This window comes from Watersipora subatra, chromosome 4, assembly GCF_963576615.1.
Source record: "Watersipora subatra chromosome 4, tzWatSuba1.1, whole genome shotgun sequence".
Classification (NCBI taxonomy): Eukaryota; Metazoa; Bryozoa; class Gymnolaemata; order Cheilostomatida; family Watersiporidae; genus Watersipora; species Watersipora subatra.
The window spans coordinates 26,125,814-26,148,201 of NC_088711.1; the positions used below are offsets into that span (position 1 = coordinate 26,125,814).

Below are 22,388 nucleotides of genomic sequence, written 5' to 3' on the forward strand. Positions count from 1 at the left end.
CAGTTCAACTCTTTCAATATGGCTCATTTCATGGGTAGAAAGATTCTCCCCCTCATAAGAACAGATCTTTAATAATCACAATCTTGGTATTTTTACAGGGTTCCATGTTAGTAAAGATGACACAAAAGAACAAGGTACAAACCTGGTAATCACTGTGATTGGTCAAGACATGGTTGTCTCTATGCAATTACCTTTGTCACAATGGAGCAATTGAGGATGTTGCCAGTTTCACTACTTCCTTAAAGGTTGACTTGCAACAAAATTCACATTACAGTTATTTGGTATCAAAAGATTCACTACGTCTTACTCTGCTGTGTTGTAGGTGCAAAATAAGTGGAAATATGATTACAAGCTCTTAAAAGCTCAAAAACGAACAGTTAATTGCCGGCATCCCGAAACTGCCATAGATTGAAATCGGTTTATTTCTCTGACGTAGTCATTACATTTGGTTGTTTTGTCACGTGATGTTCTCATGTGATTTTTCAACCATAATTACAAACGAAAATTAGCTTGTGGCCATCAACAGAACTGTCTTACAAAATCCACAGCACGACTTGCTTCAGTTTCTTTTTCCAATGCCATGACTCACTAGTGATTCACGGATTCTAGGGGTATTTTAGAACTAGCGAAAATAATCCGATCCAGGTTAGATGGATCAGTGAACTATTAACACTTTGAGCCACCGTGCTAAAGCGTGGAGGAACACAGGATACTGTTACTAGTTGATTAATAGTCAAACGGAATAGAGCTTCACTACTTGGCATCAATCTCAAAGTGAAAGTGTCATTCTTTTACTGGCAATTCTTCTGCTCAGCTGTACTTAAGTACCAAATGCCAAAAGTCAAAATCTCCTCTAACATTCATTCGCAGAATGCTCACATAAGAGGAGACAATCTACAAATACTCGCAAAGCCTTGAGTAGAGAGCAGGTATCAAACATAACAAATGGTATTGAACGCAGTAAAATGATGTTTATTGTTATTGATAGCTGAAAAGTGAAAGATATGTCATGTTTTGGAGCACTTTGGTTGATACAAAGTGTTGCCATTGAGTAATATGCACGCGGAGACCCCGGAGAAAAGCCTTCATCATGGACATAAAAAGAAACCAAACCACCAAAGCGCAATTGATCAGCCGAAATTGATCGCCAACTCAAAAGAAATATAAATTATCGAAACAAACAACGTACAGACATTTCACTTTCACGTTGAGATGCATACAGAGTTCACGGGTCTAACAAACCCAGTTGAATAAGCATAATAGAATGCACAAATATTGCTTAAACACGATCAAAGACTGGTAGGATAAAAATACTTTCAAGTCTTATTAAGGAAGAGGCTCCTGAATCATACTATAGTGTCTTGACTCGTGGTTTATACACAAGGGTGTGGATTACCATAGCCCGAATATTTTGCCACAAAAATCACTTTCCTCTTTTATATCCACCTCCTTTACCTTTCTTCTTGGCTGATCCGGCATCCTTCCCATCAGACTGTAAATACAATAGACCCTGAGTTTATACACGGAACAAGATATTTACCACCAACAGGATTTTCCTACTTCTATGACATATTTTCCTCAAACCATGCCTAACATCTGCCACAATACCTATATGCTACGCATGAAAGCCTGTCACAAGGCTTGTGCATACTCTTTATTGACATATAAAATGTCCAGCCCAAAGAGAAGCCCAATAGATATGAAGATACCCTAGGACACTTATGTATTCGCCTCATCTAACTTTCGCGGAGTCATCCTCTCGCGAAAATTTCATGTGCGAAACTAAACTATTATAACGAACGAGCGAAAACGCGAAATTAAATAGCTTTGTTCATTGATAGTCCAAGAAACAAATGGCAGCAAGCGGTCAAATTGCTTTATCGACCTTGCCCACACCATTCTACCTGCGGTTCACAATTACAAACTAGTCCCAAATTAAAATTTTTTTCTTATCGGTGAACCAGGCCCGTATTCCCTGGGGCGGCTGAGCCGTCCCAACTTTTTAGGAACTTTCCGCGGCTAAGTACAGTCAAACTCTGATAACTCGCCCTCAGATAAAATGTAACATTTCATCTCAAACACAAGGTTAACTCGAACGGATTTGTTTGGTCCGTTCCCAGGCAATGATATATTGCTTCAGATAACTCAACCTCAACATCATTTATTCGAGAAGTTATTTGCCCAACGGCTATGGAAACGGTTTTTATCGCTGTAGAATATCACTTTATTCGAAGCCATAGAGACAAACATCAACTTTTAGTAGTTCTTAGGCGTCATTATTATCAGTATCAGTGGTAAAATATTCTTGTTGACGACCTTTATAAAGGTTTGCAAAATATCAAGTTTTACCAAACAACTTAAAATAAAATTGGCAAAATTGATCTTTGTTACAACGCTCAAAAGAAAAAGATTGTCTTTTTTCTGAGCGTTTTAACTGCGGTCAAGTTTTGCCTATTTTAATTTAAAAACGTCTCGTCAGTCACATCACCTAAAACAAAACAAATCTCAAAAAATTGAAAAATGATACTTTCCGGTAAAACTTTTTAAAACTTCACACGAGAGGCCCTACATAAGAAAAACCTGTTGGGGGCTTACACCGCCCCCTCAACCCCCCCAGGTGTTCATAACTAGTCGCCTAACATTAGCCGTCCCAACTTGCAACCAGTGAATACAGGCCTGCGGTGAACTGATCCTGAGGAATCTAATTACCCTAGGACACATATTTCGCTAGTATTTAGTTTCGTGAGTAGCATACAGAGTAAAATTTCGCTGCAACTTAATTTCGCAGCTCTGATGAGTGCAAAAATATAGTGATGTGAAAATAAATGCAGTGGAACAAACATAATTAGATTCTTCAGGTTCAGTTCACCGATAAGAAAAAAAATTCAATTTGGGACTAGTTTGTAATTGTGAACCGCAGGTAGAATGGTGTGGGCGAGGTCGATAATGCAATTTGATCGCTTGCTGCCATTTGTTTCTTGGACTATCAATGAACAAAACTATTAAATTGGCGTTTTCGCTCATTCGTTATGATAGTTTAGTTTCGCACATGAAATTTTCGCGAGAGGATGACTCCACGAAAACGCGAAAGTTAGATGAGGCGAATACTTAAGTGTCCTAGGGTATGTTTGTTCCACTGCATTTATTTTCACATCACTATATTTTCACACTCATCAGAGCTGCGAAATTAAGATGCAGTGAAATTTCACGCTGGATGCTACTCACGAAACTAAATACTAGCGAAATATAAGTGTCCTAGGGTAGTGTATCATGATGTTTCCATTGATTGGATGTAGATTTGGAGTTGTGCGCACATTGAGTTACCATGTAATAAGTATTTTAATGGACATTCGCGTGTTGCGGATTAATGCTAAAAGTGTTGCGGGTTTTGCTAAAAAGAAGGAAATTCTATGCCAGGGGCCATAGATGTGCACATGAAAATGCTCAAATAAAAATAGGAACAATTGGAGTGCGGAAAATGTCTGAATTAGAATAGTGTGCAGGCATTTTTTGCACATAATTCACAAGTGTAGTTTCGTGTCATTTCCATTTTTCATAAGCATGAAACACACGATAAAAATTTTCATGTTTTTGTTATTTCCATTTTGCGGATGACACAGACTTGCGGAGTCGTGTCATGGAAACACAGCGCAAGATACTATGAACTATCTTGAGGTTGCTTTAGCGGTTAGGTTGTCATTAACACATGACTGTGACACACTTCAAGGTTCACCTTACAAACCAAGGTTTTGACACTCAAGACAATGCCTGTTTTTTATAGATTATCTTAAGCATTCTATGAATCATAGATGCATCATAAGGATATCAAAAGAGGTGACTATAAAGAAACGCTATATTGATCATACATGAGCTCTTCCTTTTAAGGATCAAGAAAAGTAGCTTTCTTCAGCGCTCTACTATATCACTCTACTATATGTCGCGGAGGTCTAACACATCTCTAACTGAAATGCATACACCCTTTATCACACTTTGTTTGCGTTTTTGGTAGAGGTATAAAAACACTTCTTAAAGGTTGACTTGTAACAAAATTCACATTACAGTTATTTGGTACCAAAAGATTCCCCATGTCTTACTCTGCCGTGTTGCAGGTGCAAAAGAAGTGGAAATGTGACTACAAGCTCTTAAAAGCTTAAAAACGAACAGTTCATTGCAGCCATCATGAAAACGCTGTAAATCAGAATCCCTTTCCAAAACGTCTCAAATGGGACGTAGATGAACAAGATGGCTTTTATTTACACTTCCATGCAACCTCATTCGTCGAAATATTTTCACAGCTACACTCCACGCATTCAATAAAACCATGTTTATTGTCTTTACGCATCTGTGTCATCATCATTGTAATGCTGTCACTTTGAGCACTGATATCTCAAAACCTATCGTAAAAATTCGTTGAATTTTTTAACCTCAGCTCGAAGGATTTTATATCATCATCTGATAAAAATGACGAGCCTGTTGCTCATTTGTGATAGTTGAAAAATGCTGCAGAAATGATTCGCAGTGTTTGGCAGGAAGTATGGGTCACACGATCAGATTACGGCTAGACGATTAGACTAAGCCGAAACAAAACTGTAAAGTAGCGAGCATCTATATTTGATACGGGCTTTTCGGTATAACCCGAAGTGTTTGTCATAAACTAGTGCTATGAGAAGTTTTATATTGAGCCTTTTATTGGCCTTTCAATTCACGTGATAACATCATGTGTCAAAACAATAACCAAAATGTTTAAGAATGTCATCAAAATAAAGGGATTCCAAACTACGGCATTTTCGTGATGGCTGCGATTAACTGTTCGTTTTTAGCTTTTCAGAGATTGTAATCACATTTCCACATATTTTGCACCTACAACACAGAAGCGTAAGACATGGTGAATCTTTTGATACCAAATAGCTGTAATGTGAATTTTGTTGCAAGTTAACCTTTAAGCGCACAACTTACGGGCTTGAAATTACATAAATATCAGCAAATGTACAAGGCACACGACCATCTCACCAGGTTTAATTTGCATGAATCTTATGTTAATCCTGCTGTTAATCAAGAGAAAACATAACATAAAACCTTTATTTGAATGCAATGGCACTCTATTTTTCAATCCTTTCCTAAGAGTGGCGCTTTACTAAAGGTCGCGTTCAAATAGAGGGTGGCCTTGTATATTTCAAACACCTTGTCCGAATGTGCAGAAGATAAATTTAACCTTTTCAAGGACGAATCGAATGACGCCTATATTTTGCACTCTGCTTTGGGTGCTGCAACCTTAACCCTTTCGGATGCAAGAAATTTGCTAACTTACCCCCAACTAGTCGTAGATCTCTAAATAAATATGCACGAGGAAGCTAATACATGTTTTTACCCATTGATATCTATTGCTTGCAATTAGCTTACGATGATATTATAACCTGCGTTGCAATTTGTTGGAGCTTTCAAGTTTGTATTTCATTTTAAATTTGAGGGCATATTTTCATTCCATAACTATATTTAACAAAGTTGCATAAAAGCTCATTGCACTCATTGATATGCTTGCAGCAAAAACTGGTTTTTTATGTACAATAGAACAGCAGTTGCAAACGTCAATTCATTTTAGGCTGAGTTCAGATTACCGCAATCATGCTATCAAATAATATGCTATATTTCAACCCTTCACCTATAGTGGCGCTCAAATAGAGGTAGCGCTCAAATACAGGTTTTATGGTACGCATAAGTACAAATATAGTCAAACAAGGATAACACAAACTTCACGGAACCGAGTGAAAGTGTTCGAATTATCAGAGCGTTCAAGTTATCAGAGCACTGTCACAAGTCCATGTATTTTTTTATTTTTTAGTAGATACATGTACATATACAAACTATAATATAAACCAAAAGCATAAATAGCTTGTTTTAAATTAAATGCTTCTAATGTAAAGTTTAAAAATCTTTTATCAAAAAGTATAGAGATTTTACTATCACTTGAGATTGGTTTGTTGTTTTATGTGATGTGACTGCCAGGACGTTTTCAGATTAAAATTGGCAAAACTTGATCGCTGTTGAAATGCTCAGAAGAAAAGACATCTTTTTTCTCTAAACATTTTAACCAAGATCAATTTTGCCAATTTTTCTTGAAGTTTATGCGAAGGTTACCTCACTTTTCCTTGCTTCCGAAGGGCCATCGCTAAGCGGATGTTTGGTAAAAATCAAATTTTACCAAACCTTTAGAAAAGTCGTTGACAAAAATATTTTGCCGATGATGGTAATAACGACGCCTACGAACTACTAAAAGTTGGGGTTTATCTCTATGGCTAGGAATAAAGTGATATTCTAAAGCGATAACAACCGTCTCGGTAGCCATTGGGCAAAAAACTGTTCGAGTTAACGAAGTTGAGGTCGAGTTATCTGAAGCAATTTATCATTGCGTGGGAACGGACCAAACAAAACCATTCGAGTTAATCATGTGTTCGAGCTATCCGACGGCAAGTTATCCATGTTTGACTGTAGTTGGTTATCCTATGTTTATGTTCAAAAGTAACTCTATGACTAAACATAAACAAGATAAAGTAAAATTCAAAACTACAAAATAACTCTACACTAATAGTAATGAGTGAAGGAGTTGTTTAGACTAAAACTTATCTATCTAGGAAGTCGAATTTTTTTTCACTACAAATCTGTTTTACTGTGTCGCTCGTCAGATGTTTTTGTTCAAACAATTTTTCGAAAACTCACAAATCTCACATAGCGTACAAATACACATATGAGAAACATATTGGAATCAAATTAACTTGATAACATTTATTTTTTAAATAAATGTCTAAAACAAAAATTAACATTGAAAAAAGAACAAAATGATACAATTACAACAACATATTTAAATTATATAATGAAATTGACTGTTTTTTTTAAAAGGATCACAATTATAGATATAAAGCTACTGTGTGAAGGCAAACAATTCTTGTAGAGGAAACAGCATTGCTAATTTTACAGGAATTTCAAGCATGTAGCTCATGATCGTTTCCTTGAAAAACATAATTACAGTATTTGTAAGGTTGAATGACTCTTATGAATATGAAGTTAAGGCACAGTATGTGATGAATGCTTATTAAATACCAGAAAAACATGTTTAACACAAAATCGTGCTGAGCTGAGAGGTTAGAGAAAACTGCCAAACCTACGGCAGATTCAGATATGATATTTTGCAGTTTTAATCAGATCTGATCTGTACTATGACAACATTGTATATTGACTAACTACATTACGTAGTGAAGGTCATTTGAAACTATCTGTTACTAATCACATAAAATGGAAATGAAATTTATTAAAAGGAAATAGATTGGGTAAAAGGAAATTGATTTATCACAAGAAGACTGATTGATTTCAATACTAATTTAATTTTTATTTATAATAGAATTTATTTTGTTTGTCTCGCCTCAAATAAAACTAACCAATGAGATTAGATCAACATATCGACCTCGTGACATGTGATTTGAAGTATGCTTTAAGCCTTCCCCAAGCGATACATCTACAAGAATTCTATTAAAAAGTGAAATTTGCGGAAAACATGACAGTAATGTGAGTATTAGCAACAAAATTAATAAATATTATACATCATCGAGTGCAGAGTTTGCCCTCTCAATAACCCGAGAGAATTTGGCACCGAGAACGATTCCTTCTTTCTTTGATGTAGGTTTTTCTTGAACAAATCAAATTTGCACAAATATTTACAAGTAAAAATACCATCGAAAGACACAAAGTCCCTGTGAAGTTCTAAGTGCACCCGACTACGGCGAATCATAATTCCAATGAGCTCTTCAAGCAAAGAGAAGCGTGCAGAGATATCACCGCTTGTATACTTAGTTTGCCCATCAAAGAACATTGGGAGCTAGCTGATATGATTGACATTCCTGGGGTAGCAGACAGTTAAAAGAGAAAAATAATGTCTTATTACTTCCTGTCGTTGCTTGCAAACCTCTGATATTAGGAGAAGTAGGAGATCTGTGAATCAGGAACTGTCAGATTTATGTCACAACACTTTAGCAATTACTGGCAGTTGACTATTCATAGGAAGGTGAAGAAAATTAGCAAATGAAAACGTGAGAGGGAGACATTACATAATGATGACCAGTGATATGCTGGCATCGTCTGTTTCTGCTACAGGCAAAATGTTTATTTTTCATATAAGAAACCAACTATAGAACTGCTATAGATGTTTCAAATGCATGCTCATGCAGCAGTTATGAAACGCTAGTGATTACAGGGTCAAGGCAATACTCACTACTGATTATTACTTAGACCTTAAAACTAACAAAGAATAAGTGAAGTTTTTACTAATTTTGTGTTATCTTTATATTTTTTAAATATTATTTTTGATTTTTTAGTTTTCATCAGCCATTTTCCTTTCACATACAAAATTGTTTTAAGAAACATCAAATGTTGAGAATAACTTCAAATATGAAGTCAAATATACGCTTAAATTTTATATTGTATATATTGAGGTAAGCTTAAAGGGAGGTTTGACTGTATATCTGCTCTTATCATAATTGAGGTCTTAAACTGTAAGGAAAGACACTTTACTGGTATTTTCAAGTCAAAATAATTATTACTTTTTACCCTGTTGACACAAACACATGATTCATCGAGTTTGTCTTTCATATCTATGAGATACTACGTCCTGTTGTAGATTAGAGATGCTAGCTGCGGAAGCAGTCCTCATCATCATATCAGCTAGAGTTTAAGGCTGCGTGAAATACTGTAGACCAATCAAATTTCAATACCAAAACTACTAATACAAAAAGTTTAAGCTAAAAAACTAACGCCTCGTAAAACCAGCAACACTTGAAGGCTCAACAAACACTGAGGCTACGGAGATGATTGCGATGTATCAATCAATTGGCAATTGAACGTCAGATCTCAGCTAAAAGAAAAGCTAAACTCTCCCACAATCTATATATATAAATCTCAAAGTTTGTCGTCTGTTCGGATGTCTGTCTGTCCAGCTTTAGCTATTAAAATCTTGGAATGAAGAATCCGCATGGCAAAAGGTTTGACCTCCGAACCTCCCATTCCCCATGCGATATACTAAACCATTGAGCTACGCGAGATTGATGGATTATTTGGGTGATATATGACTTTATGTGAGTGAAAATACGCATCCCGCTCTGCGTTACGACACAACGCCATTTTATTCTTGCTCTCACGGATCTTATTAGTGAGTTTAGCAATACTAGCCTACTCAAATTAACTATTAGCAATGTACCAGGCTAATGGTAGGCAACTACATTGCCTGCAACTGCTTATAAGCTGTATTTTAATACTCGTGCAACGCCGGACATTTGGCTGGTCTTTACTATAATAAGAGCCGTGTCTGTTTGTCCAAAGCCACGGTTGAAAGTTGGGAAAACAGATAACATCATACGGGATTCAAACTTGCAACACTTCGCTTGGCAGATTTGCACTTTAACATCTGCACCAATCAACAACCCATAGGCATTCAGAATAATTGTTCCTACAGTTATTACACATGACAATCTCTCACAACACGCTAGACTGCCAGAATATTATTAAATATAAGTACTGCTAACAGAATTGTAAGGATTCAGAAAATTCAGTGCTTTCGTTACTCCGGTAACGCTGGCAGCACAAGCAGCCGATCAAGAGATGACAACGGGTAATGACGAAGTGTTGGCGTATGACTCTAAGGAACATAGCAACAGAATAACTGACAGCGCGTGCTGACTCTTAATATAGCGCTCATACCTTTCTCTTCTTGCTTGGGCTGAGTGAAACCTTGAAGAAAGTGTCAAGTCGACCCTGAGTTGTCACACCTTTGGCTTTTTTTAACTTAGCAATTCCACTTTTTATTCTGTCTTCACTAAAATAAAAGAAACGAAGATTGATAAACCTTGTTTCATCGGCTATAGCAGCAGCTGACTTCCGATTAGTTTAGCAGACATTGCTTTCCTATATAACTAGTAATAATATTCCAAAGTTGTGGTTACACGAGTTGATGTTTTCTACTGATAAAGGCACAAGTAGCATCATCGCTAAGACCAGGATGTTGGTCTGAAGCCCTTTTGGATCAATCGTGCCGGGAATAGCAGTCTTTGTGTTTTTGAATGTCACCAAAAATGACATGAAGAATTCTTGTTGCCCGACTTGTAAAAATACAGAATGGTTGTGGTGAATAGCCTTAGAACAAGAGTTCATTAAAATAACAAGAGAACAACATAGCCTTTATAGAGTGTAGCCCCTTGCCAAACATCAGTGCCCTAAAACATCGGCCGATGGCACCACCCCATATGAGCTCCAGAACAAACCCTTCTCAAGACAACATCTTTATTAGCAATAGCCTGAACCTATTTTTCATACATTTTCACTGATAAATCTAATAAGAGTGACAAGAAACGACAGGATTGATTTGTGGCCTAAGAAGAAAAATAAATGTGTATTTGTTCTTAAAGGTCAAATACATCCTGAGTATGAGGTAGCATGGTCAGCCTTCCCAAGCTTCGCCTGACCTATGAACCACGAGAGATGAGGTACATGAGACGAGCGGATCAATAACATCTAGTTTAATAACAGATCTTTAGTGTAATTAGTGTATATGATTGTTTTGAAATAAAGGACTTTCAATTGTGTTTCCTTTCTTGATGTAATGAATATTTAAACCATATCTAGTTAATTTTCAATACTTATAAGTGATGGTATCTGTATATAATAGGTCTCTATAGTAGGTCTCTAATAAGCCAAATATCCCATCTGCTGCAGCTTTAAGAAACCTAATGATACCAACAAAATAAATTTAAAAAAATGCATTTTCTGTAAATGTCACTTTTGCACAACATGCGCAGGTGCATCTATTATTAACATTTATTTATTCTTGGATACGTAAGTGCATTGAACACAGTTTTAACTTGTCTTATGCGAGTAACACTTGCTTGGAGGGTTTGCTACCACATGAAATAACTTGTTCAAGTAAAGAGAATATAATTCCCACAAAATATTAATTTTCATGCAGAAAATTAGTGCATGTTACAAAAAATAAGAAAGTTGATATTTTTTTCATCACATTTGGGACTGACTTTCAAGTTTATTATGAAATTGAAAAATTCTTAACTGCAAACATTCTTATCTTCCTCCTGGATTGTTTAACTGTTGTGGCACTTCAAAACATATATAATCACGACAATTTTTGAGAAATGGTTTGCGCAGATGTTGGTCAGAATGAAAAGCTACAACCAGAATAATGTTGACAAGTGTACAAAGATTACCAAAGGAATTACTGAATCCAACCAATATTTCTTTCAAAAAATGTCTACATGCCTGTTTAAATTGTCTTAAAAGCCAAAAATACTAAGATCTACCGCGTTAACTTTATTGAATTATAAAGCGAGGCCTGGGGAATCAATCGAATTGTTCACATAGAAGAGTACAAGTGAGCAAGTAAGAGGAGACGTCACCCTGCAGTGCCATTATACTGACAAACAATAAAGATGAGTAATGACAGACGAGTGTAAAGTACATGTTTATCAAACAGACTATAAACTCAGCTTCTCTTTTTGCAACCATAAAATTGTGCAACAGGGCTATAAGTTCTGAGGAAACAAAAGCAACTCACTTGAAGCCTTTTTGCTCGCACATGTATTCAATCAACTCCTTCTCCTTTGGTTCTGTCCATTTAAGCTACAGATACAACACGTAACAGCTGTGTCATTTTGAAGAAGACAACTACACAGAAGAAAATTATTACACGAGAGCATAACTACGATTATATCCTATTTCAACCAAACTTAACTTGCGATTACCTATACAGCGAACCCCTGCCAGACAACATTAATTCATTCTGATGTTGACGTCGTAAGGCGAAAATTTCGTGTAGAGGAGTATATAGGCCTACAGTAATTATCTAATGCAAACATCCCTCCGTAAAAACATCCCAATTTTATAGACCTACGTACTGGACTTATTAAAGATTAGTAACAAAATAGTATATTAACTTTAGTTGACCTAGTTTAGTATCTCTAGTTTCATTTTAATGGTAATCATTTTCTTACTTCTTCCTTTTAACGCCATTCTCAATCATAGAAACCATGGCTAGTGAATTAAAGTTATATATGTAGTTATATAATTATAAACGAATAGTGAATTAAAGTTTATAGTAAATCTTATATTAAACGCTAAAATATGCAATTTTCAGTTTTGCTTACTTTTCACTGATTTTCGTTTCACTCACGCAATATCAAGTATTAAATATAATAAGTATAAATAGATAAATAAAAATAGATGAAAATAAAAAGTAAAATTAACACAAACATGCTTGAATTAAGTTAATTTAAACAAAATCTAGGGTGAGATTAAGCTAAACCATGTATTTCTATCACCTCCTTTCCTACCGAGTATTAATTTGTTAGTTTTCACATATGATTAAGATCTTTACATTTTTGCATAAGAAATAATTTTTAATACTACATTTAGTTACATGAAGTATTCATAATTTTTTAAACACTAAAGTGAATTGAATAAAATAAACAAGTGAAAACAATACACATTCTTATAAATGCATTTGCTTCAGGGTATGACAGCTTCGACATATGAAACAAATATTAAAATGGATCAACGTTCTATTAAATTTGAACTGTATATTTGTTCAGTACCCCTGAATTGATTACTAACATAGAAGTCAATACATAATACCTGTGACGTAGAAGTTGTATATCACAGGTAGGAATAAGCTGTATTTGAACATAATAATTTTACGTTTATGCCACAAAAGTTCTCTAATAATATTTGACACGATAGACACAACCCATTTTATAGAACCTTGATATCTGCAGCCGAGAACATACAGAGCTCTTTGCGAAAAAAGTTAAAATAAACACAACTAGAATTCCAAATTCCTAATTGTGTAAGACCTTGATATGTAGCGTGTGGTCTAAACATGGTGGCGTTTTTATACATAACTTATATAGACACTATTTAAAATTAGCGTAAAGTATAACAGAGTTTATTGTATTGACATTGTATATAGTTTAACATGTCATTTTAGTCACATCTAGCGCATGACATAATCACAGCTTGGACATAATCAATGTGTTCTAGTTGAATAACTCCATTAACCGTACCTCTATCTCACTCGCATCTGTGACTTCTGGATGTCGAAATAATTCTCTAGCCTCTTTATACAACCAATCCTCAGGTATTGGATATTTCTGTGGCACAAACATACGTATCTGCATTACTATGAGATAGGAAGGACAACTTCCGAAGTGACTAAATATGCTTCGAAACAATCATGAGATATAACAAGTTTTGTATTGAGGTAATTGAATACGAGGACGTGTCCACAGAGGCCTACGGGGAAGCAAGCTGCAGCAGTGTTTCTTATGACCTGCTAGCTTGACTCTTCTTCAATAAATTACAGGTTTGGGGAAGGAAGGTATCTCATCAGTTCAAACTCATTTGTTCCCTAATATCACTAGTTTCTTGCTTCAATTATATCCTGCATAACTGTGTTTCCATTGAAGACATGATTACAGGTTTTCATATAGTCACAGAAGATTGCTTATAGCCCAACTTCATCAACTCTGATTAACCACCATTCCAAACCTAAGTACACCGAAAGCTCGACTTACGATCACTTCTACATACAAGTTTTTTAATACACAAAGAGCGAATTTTGACCAAATATTTTTCTTGACCAAATAACTTCTAACATGCGACGTCCAGACGTTCTTGAAACATTATGGTTTTAAAAGGAAAAGTGGAAAATTTGATAGAAACTAAAAAGAAACAAAAAGATAAGAAACTATGTTAATGCAAACTATGGCTGGTATAAGTTAAAGGAAGTCACCTACTTACCGAACCTAAACTAGGAGATGAACAAGGTGCAGTCAGAGGTGATGATAGAAGAACCTAAACTAGGAGATGAACAAGGTGCAGTCAGAGGTGATGATAGAAGAACCTAAACTAGGAGATGAACAAGGTGCAGTCAGAGGTGATGATAGAAGAACCTAAACTAGGAGATGAACAAGGTGCAGTCAGAGGTGATGATAGGAGAACCTAAACTAGGAGATGAACAAGGTGCAGTCAGAGGTGATGATAGAAGAACCTAAACTAGGAGATGAACAAGGTGCAGTCAGAGGTGATGATAGAAGAACCTAAACTAGGAGATGAACAAGGTGCAGTCAGAGGTGATGATAGAAGAACCTAAACTAGGAGATGAACAAGGTGCAGTCAGAGGTGATGATAGAAGAACCTAAACTAGGAGATGAACAAGGTGCAGTCAGAGGTGATGATAGAAGAACCTAAACTAGGAGATGAACAAGGTGCAGTCAGAGGTGATGATAGAAGAACCTAAACTAGGAGATGAACAAGGTGCAGTCAGAGGTGATGATAGGAGAACCTAAACTAGGAGATGAACAAGGTGCAGTCAGAGGTGATGATAGGAGAACCTAAACTAGGAGATGAACAAGGTGCAGTCAGAGGTGATGATAGAAGAACCTAAACTAGGAGATGAACAAGGTGCAGTCAGAGGTGATGATAGAAGAACCTAAACTAGGAGATGAACAAGGTGCAGTCAGAGGTGATGATAGGAGAACCTAAACTAGGAGATGAACAAGGTGCAGTCAGAGGTGATGATAGAAGAACCTAAACTAGGAGATGAACAAGGTGCAGTCAGAGGTGATGATAGAAGAACCTAAACTAGGAGATGAACAAGGTGCAGTCAGAGGTGATGATAGAAGAACCTAAACTAGGAGATGAACAAGGTGCAGTCAGAGGTGATGATAGAAGAACCTAAACTAGGAGATGAACAAGGTGCAGTCAGAGGTGATGATAGAAGAACCTAAACTAGGAGATGAACAAGGTGCAGTCAGAGGTGATGAAAGAAGAACCTAAACTAGGAGATGAACAAGGTGCAGTCAGAGGTGATGATAGGAGAACCTAAACTAGGAGATGAACAAGGTGCAGTCAGAGGTGATGATAGAAGAACCTAAACTAGGAGATGAACAAGGTGCAGTCAGAGGTGATGATAGAAGAACCTAAACTAGGAGATGAACAAGGTGCAGTCAGAGGTGATGATAGAAGAACCTAAACTAGGAGATGAACAAGGTGCAGTCAGAGGTGATGATAGAAGAACCTAAACTAGGAGATGAACAAGGTGCAGTCAGAGGTGATGATAGAAGAACCTAAACTAGGAGATGAACAAGGTGCAGTCAGAGGTGATGATAGAAGAACCTAAACTAGGAGATGAACAAGGTGCAGTCAGAGGTGATGATAGAAGAACCTAAACTAGGAGATGAACAAGGTGCAGTCAGAGGTGATGATAGGAGAACCTAAACTAGGAGATGAACAAGGTGCAGTCAGAGGTGATGATAGAAGAACCTAAACTAGGAGATGAACAAGGTGCAGTCAGAGGTGATGATAGGAGAACCTAAACTAGGAGATGAACAAGGTGCAGTCAGAGGTGATGATAGAAGAACCTAAACTAGGAGATGAACAAGGTGCAGTCAGAGGTGATGATAGAAGAACCTAAACTAGGAGATGAACAAGGTGCAGTCAGAGGTGATGATAGAAGAACCTAAACTAGGAGATGAACAAGGTGCAGTCAGAGGTGATGATAGAAGAACCTAAACTAGGAGATGAACAAGGTGCAGTCAGAGGTGATGATAGAAGAACCTAAACTAGGAGATGAACAAGGTGCAGTCAGAGGTGATGATAGAAGAACCTAAACTAGGAGATGAACAAGGTGCAGTCAGAGGTGATGATAGAAACCATGAACTATTCTAACTCACTATTCACATCAGGGATTCTTCTCTTCACACCACATTTACTTTCTTCCTCAAGATAACTATCTTAGTGTATGCTTTTTCTCTCATATAAAATAGAACTCTGAGCCTAAATAATCTTTCTATCCATCATTGATGATGAGGAAAAATTAGACCAAATTCATATGTCGATCAGTTAGCTATATCTTTTTTTTCTAATCTTGAGAAGCAGTTAGAATATTAAGTAATTGTAGAGTAACCATTTGAAAATTATGTCAAGCTACTGTTTACTGGATGCCATTGAGACACTGTCCCATTTTTTTAATCATCAAATTTTGTCATAGCAGCCGCAATCAGGATGTAGTTACATTATTGCCGACAATTGATAAATTGTTTATAGTCACTTAATTGCAATTAAGAAAGTTTTGAAGGATAAGAAACCCTTTTGTAATGCAGCCATTTTATAGCAGACGCGTAGAGGTAGAATAGATTTTTAGATCAGATTGTTGATGTGTTATTTGAGTTCTATGCCGATAAAATATAATTTTACAGGTTCTCTAAATATGCTACCAATAGATTTTAAATACTTTTATACAGGAGGCTATTCTATATTCAGTAAGAACAAAATGATGCTTCTGAAAACAAAGTAAAGAATTAAACCTGACAGTCTAACAGAAGTTGCGGTAGATTTATTCGGCAGTGAAAGTGTTAATATAAATTTACATTCAAATTCATATGTATCAATTTAAATACCCATTCTTATATAGTGGTTTATGAAACTACCTGGACTCCTTTGTTGAAAAACTACAATTCTCATATACAACTTTGTTATTCATTGCGAATTTAATCAATAGCCATCAATTATATATGAATTTGTCTTCATTTTGTGCTGACTTTAATTATGTAGACCAAACAGCTGTAATATACTGTACATGACTTCAACCAACAAATAAAAATGAATGGAGTGTAATTATATCTGTACAGGTTGTTATCTTCAACCATTAAATAAAATGAATGTTCAGAATTTAGCCTACATAATCATTCAAAAGCATAATTTTACAGCTGCTTGGTTTACATATTTGAAATCAGGACAAAGTGAGGATTAATTTTACATATAATTATGGTTCTTGACTACATTCACAATGAGTAACAATGATTTAAATGAGAGTGTTAGTTTTCCAACAAAGTAGTCCAGTTTATTCCTGGCACCACTGTACCAAACCTTTATGAGAAGACTATGTTGTTCCCATGGTTCGCTTAAATTTAATAGTGGTTGGTGCCAGACAAGATATTTCTAATTAGTGGTTGAAAAGTAACAACATCAGTAAACGATGGCAGAGAAGTGACTGCTTACCGACTTGTCAATATTAGCGATAACATTTTCTATCGTTTTGTGTTTGCGGATGAGATCGACAGCTTTTTTTGGTCCGATTCCCTTGATAGAGTCGCAGTAGTCGCAGCCAAGCAGTATACACAAGTCTATAAACTGATAATGGACAACACTGACTATTAATATATAACTAGCTATAACATAACAGCTTTCTTGCTTGACCCAATGTAATGCACGACAACTTTGTATTGGCTAACAGTTTTGAATTATACTATCAAACCAAACAAAAAACATGAAGTTGACAAGCTTTCTTATCAACTGTTATTATCAATTTATCACAACAACCTGTTCACATATAAAATGCTGCATCACTGACATGCACAAAAGCAACATACTGTTATATTGACAAATCTTTTCTGCTAACATAAAGCAAACACACATACTACGATAATATTTACATCATAAACTAAAATATGTTTAACAGAATATTATCTGCTATGTTAACATAAAACAGTCAATCAAAAGATGAATAAGGAACTAGCCAACTACAAAGTACAGCATATCGTCTCAGATGAAAACATACAAACTAAACACTACAGCATATCATCTCAGATGAGAACATACAAACTATACACTACACCATATCATCTCAGATGAAAACATACAAACTAAACACTACAGCATATCATCTCAGATGAGAACATACAAACTATACACTACACCATATCATCTCAGATGAGAACATACAAACTATACACTACACCATATCATCTCAGATGAGAACATACAAACTAAACATTACACCATATCATCTCAGATGAGAACATACAAAATAAACACTACACCATATCATCTCAGATGAGAACATACAAACCCTATACATATAAACCTAAACATATAAACCCTACACCATATAATCTCAGATGAGAACATACAAACTAAACCCTACACCATATCATCTCAGATGAGAACATTCATTTCCTCAGGTCTGATAAATGTAACAAAGCTAAAAACAATATTAGCTAGAATGTAACATAATGCTATTTTATTCTAAATGATAATCATGAACTGGCTTGCAATTTAGCAATGGACAAGCAAAAATTTATAACTCGATGGCAAAGATCTTTCTATAAATTAGCCCGACTAGAACAAGCGAATCAAAAATCGATACTATCCTTTGAGCACTTTCTAATACTAATAATTGATAACCATAGAGAGCCATTAATTGCTAATAATGCCTTTAATATTTAATAGATCTATTTTACTCATCGAATAAGTTAAAGTAAATTATGCCGTCATTGCGTCTACCGCTGAACTTACGCTTCAACAAGCTTCTATTCTGGTTTGTATGTTTTACAAGTAAATTATCTTAATTTTTCTGAATAGATTTGAAATCTTTACTTAACTTAATGAATTTGTACTATAGCTACAATGATAACACAAATACAAATATTGCATTTTCAATGAAAAGTATATGCTGACTTTGTTAAAAGATTATTAAGTTTTCTTACCTGGTCCTGAGTCAGCTCCATGTCCTTCAGAACTCTTTCAAGGTGAAACTCCTTTATAGGCATCTTCCTACAAGCAAAGGTGATGTGGAGTTATGCTCCTTTACTCAGAAAGGAGTTGTCTGCTTTGTTTGAAATGAAAACAATGTCAATATTCTTCATGTTTAATAAAGGCTTTACAACTAACTTTGCCTTACGTAAAAAAGATTCAGTAAAACAATTCTAATGTAAAAAAGTTATTTTCATGATTTTTCAGGAATCTAGCTGTGATGCTATAGATGTCACCGAATTATTTTGAGATGTTAATGAGCCATTTTTCGCATTTTAACAAAAGAACCTTATACACAAAAGGTGAGAAAAACCACGGTCAGTATTTAAAAGGGTTCACCATCTATAGCCAACAACATAATTCTGAAACAGAAACACACTTTACTGAGCTGACTGAACTGAAGTACATGTATGCTGTCCCAGAGAACCCAGAAGCTGTAGCTTGCAACTACAATTATAATTTTAGGCCTTGTTTATAGGAAAAATGCTTTAAAGCACATCAACCACATAAGTACTGTTTTAGCTTATTCAGGTTCTTCAATATCTTGGCTTTCGAATGGGCCATTGTTTGACATGGTGAGACAGACATTGGTTGGTGTTTATAGAATTGCCCCAGAGCTCTACCACATAAATCTTTAATGGTATAGGCTCAGAAATTGTGACGCCACAATTTTCATATTCGGTGTTGCGTGCTCTTACCGCTTACCTATTTTATCGCTTACCGCTTATATTTAATAACTACGATAATGACGCTAGGGCAGACAAAGGTAGGACAACTCCAGAGAACCAATGAAGATGACAAAGGAATCAGTGTCATTAGCTCTCAATGTACAGATTATTTCTATGATAAATAACTCAGATTCCAAGCATTTTACTATGTTTTCCGAAGATATTATGCGCTAGCCCTCTTTTTTTATTGTGATGTTGAGGGGCACGACTGAGACTAATTAATTTCAAGCATTGCGTGATCTTGCAAAAGTGCAATTGACATATAGTCCTATGGCCACGCCCCTGCAGGTCACAATTTAATTGATATGATTTCATTACCTTCATCAACGACAGTATATTTATAGAAGCATGATTAACCCAGAACATGTGTTTGTATTGGTCGGGCGTTAGCGTGATCCCCGGGCATAGTTGATTATCTAGAATCCTAGTTTATTATTAGCGCTCTCTGGGTTTAACAGCACCGATTGTCACAGAAAAGTGCAGCCTCAATGGCAGCGAAAAGGATCGACAACCTAAGGCTAAATAATAATTATGACATCACATTGTGGGAAGTGCAACCAAGTGTTTTGTTTATTGCAGGACATACTTTGGACACCCTGTTTTTCATAACTCTATCATTCTTTGTGTATTGAATATAGGCTCATTCGAGAGCCAAGACTCTGATGTATTGAAATATATGATAAAAAATTATGTAATTTATGTGCTTTAACCATGTAAAATTAAAACAGGAACTGAGTCTTGCCCTGAAGAGCCAGCCGAACAAGTACCGAATACAATAAATGCTAAGAAGTAGCTTATTGTTGTCGTGTCTCCTTCTCAAAAAATTAAATACTGACACCGTCAAAATATTCACCCGGCTATGAGTACCCACCTAGATAAAAGCTAGAAGTTGCCACACCACAACTTACCTGGCTTCGCTGTAGGTCAAGTGTCTCAATAGAACCGAAGAGCCGAAAGTGAGAGCATCCATATCCTCTGTGCCAACAGCATAACACTTGCCACACTTGACAAGCTCAGCACACTGCGCTTCAGCTTCACATGGTGCCTGCACGTAGATCAGAAGAAATGCGGTCAAACCTTGTTTTACAAAGTTAATATGTTCTAATAGTTGAGACTTTAGTGTTCCGGAATAAAAATTCTCATGATACATTGTATTCTGTTTACTTCATTCCATAGCTCATAAACTTGATAAATACTCATAAACTTGATAAATACTCATAAACTTAATAAATATTCATAAACTTGATAAATACTCATAAACTTGATAAATACTCATACACTTAATAAATACTCATAAACTTGATAAATACTCATAAACTTAATAAATATTCATAAACTTGATAAATACACATAAACTTGATAAATACACATAAACTTGATAAATACTCATAAACTTAATAAATACTCATAAACTTAATAAATACTCATAAACTTGATAAATACTCATAAACTTAATAAATACTCATAAACTTAATAAATATTCATAAACTTGATAAATACTCATAAACTTGATAAATACTCATAAACTTAATAAATACTCATAAACTTGATAAATACTCATAAACTTAATAAATACTCATAAACTTAATAAATATTCATAAACTTGATAAATACTCATAAACTTGATAAATACTCATAAACTTAATAAATACTCATAAACTTAATAAATACTCATAAACTTGATAAATACTCATAAACTTAATAAATACTCATAAACTTGATAAATACTCATAAACTTGATAAATACTCATAAACTTAATAAATACACATAAACTTGATAAATACTCATAAACTTAATAAATACTCATAAACTTAATAAATACTCATAAACTTGATAAATACTCATAAACTTAATAAATACTCATAAACTTAATAAATATTCATAAACTTGATAAATACTCATAAACTTAATAAATACTCATAAACTTAATAAATACTCATAAACTTGATAAATACTCATAAACTTAATAAATACACATAAACTTGATAAATACTCATAAACTTGATTAATACTCATAAACTTAATAAATACACATAAACTTGATAAATACTCATAAACTTAATAAATACTCATAAACTTGATAAATACTCATAAACTTAATAAATACACATAAACTTGATAAATACTCATAAACTTGATAAATACTCATAAACTTAATAAATACACATAAACTTGATAAATACTCATAAACTTAATAAATACACATAAACTTGATAAATACTCATAAACTTAATAAATACTCATAAACTTGATAAATACTCATAAACTTAATAAATACACATAAACTTGATAAATACTCATAAACTTGATAAATACTCATAAACTTGATAAATACTAATACAATGATGGAGCAGTAAAACAAATACACTATATAAAACTATGTAAAAAACTCAATGTGAAAACTCAAATTAAATCTAAAGACTAAATTAATAAGGATAATAATAATGATCAGCAAAATTTTTTATTATTTTATCTTAGAGACACACGAACAGAAGTGCAGGCTCAGTTATGTGTAGGCTTAGTAGTAGAATGAGTGATAGAATGATTTACACTGGAGACATAAATTATTTTTCATATATTTCATTGTTTTGCATGTATTTTTAATTCCCACCAGACATTTTACTGTTGATTACAAAACTTCAATGCTGTGAGAGATTTTAGACACCATATGTTACCAATCATTTTAGATATAGAGCTAAATATTTGCTGGAATTTTACCTCCTATCTTCAGGCAATTTCATGCTGAGGTGATTGTAAGTCGAGGTTTGGTTGTACTAACAGAACACTGAACGCACTCAAATGAACAAACAACAACCACTCAACGCACTAGAAAAATTACGGTACTTTAAACAATGAGGACCTTGTTTCAAGGAAAATTCATGACTCATAATTTGAATATCAGTTCTGAAGGGCATAGAGGTTCTGACGTTTGACGATAGAATAAAGTAATTGGGATGGTCATTTTTGATTAAAATTGATGAGAACACAACTCCTAACTTTTTGCTTTATAGCTCGTAGTGCCT

At 34.8% G+C, this 22,388-nt stretch overlaps 1 protein-coding gene across 1 annotated transcript in view; it reads right to left on the reverse strand.

Moving 5' to 3' along the window:
- Positions 1–951: 951 nt before the first annotated feature.
- The window catches only part of LOC137394887 (flap endonuclease 1-like), a 36,133-nt gene continuing 14,696 nt past the window's right edge, over positions 952–22,388 (reverse strand). Inside the window, exons 5-11 of the mRNA XM_068081663.1 lie at positions 20,273–20,409; positions 18,591–18,657; positions 17,104–17,235; positions 13,107–13,193; positions 11,603–11,667; positions 9,742–9,856; positions 952–1,492 (exon numbers count right to left, since the gene is read on the reverse strand). Of these exons, the coding sequence (XP_067937764.1) occupies positions 1,424–1,492; positions 9,742–9,856; positions 11,603–11,667; positions 13,107–13,193; positions 17,104–17,235; positions 18,591–18,657; positions 20,273–20,409 (672 nt within the window). The 3' untranslated portion in view covers positions 952–1,423. The remainder of the gene's footprint in view (positions 1,493–9,741; positions 9,857–11,602; positions 11,668–13,106; positions 13,194–17,103; positions 17,236–18,590; positions 18,658–20,272; positions 20,410–22,388) is intronic.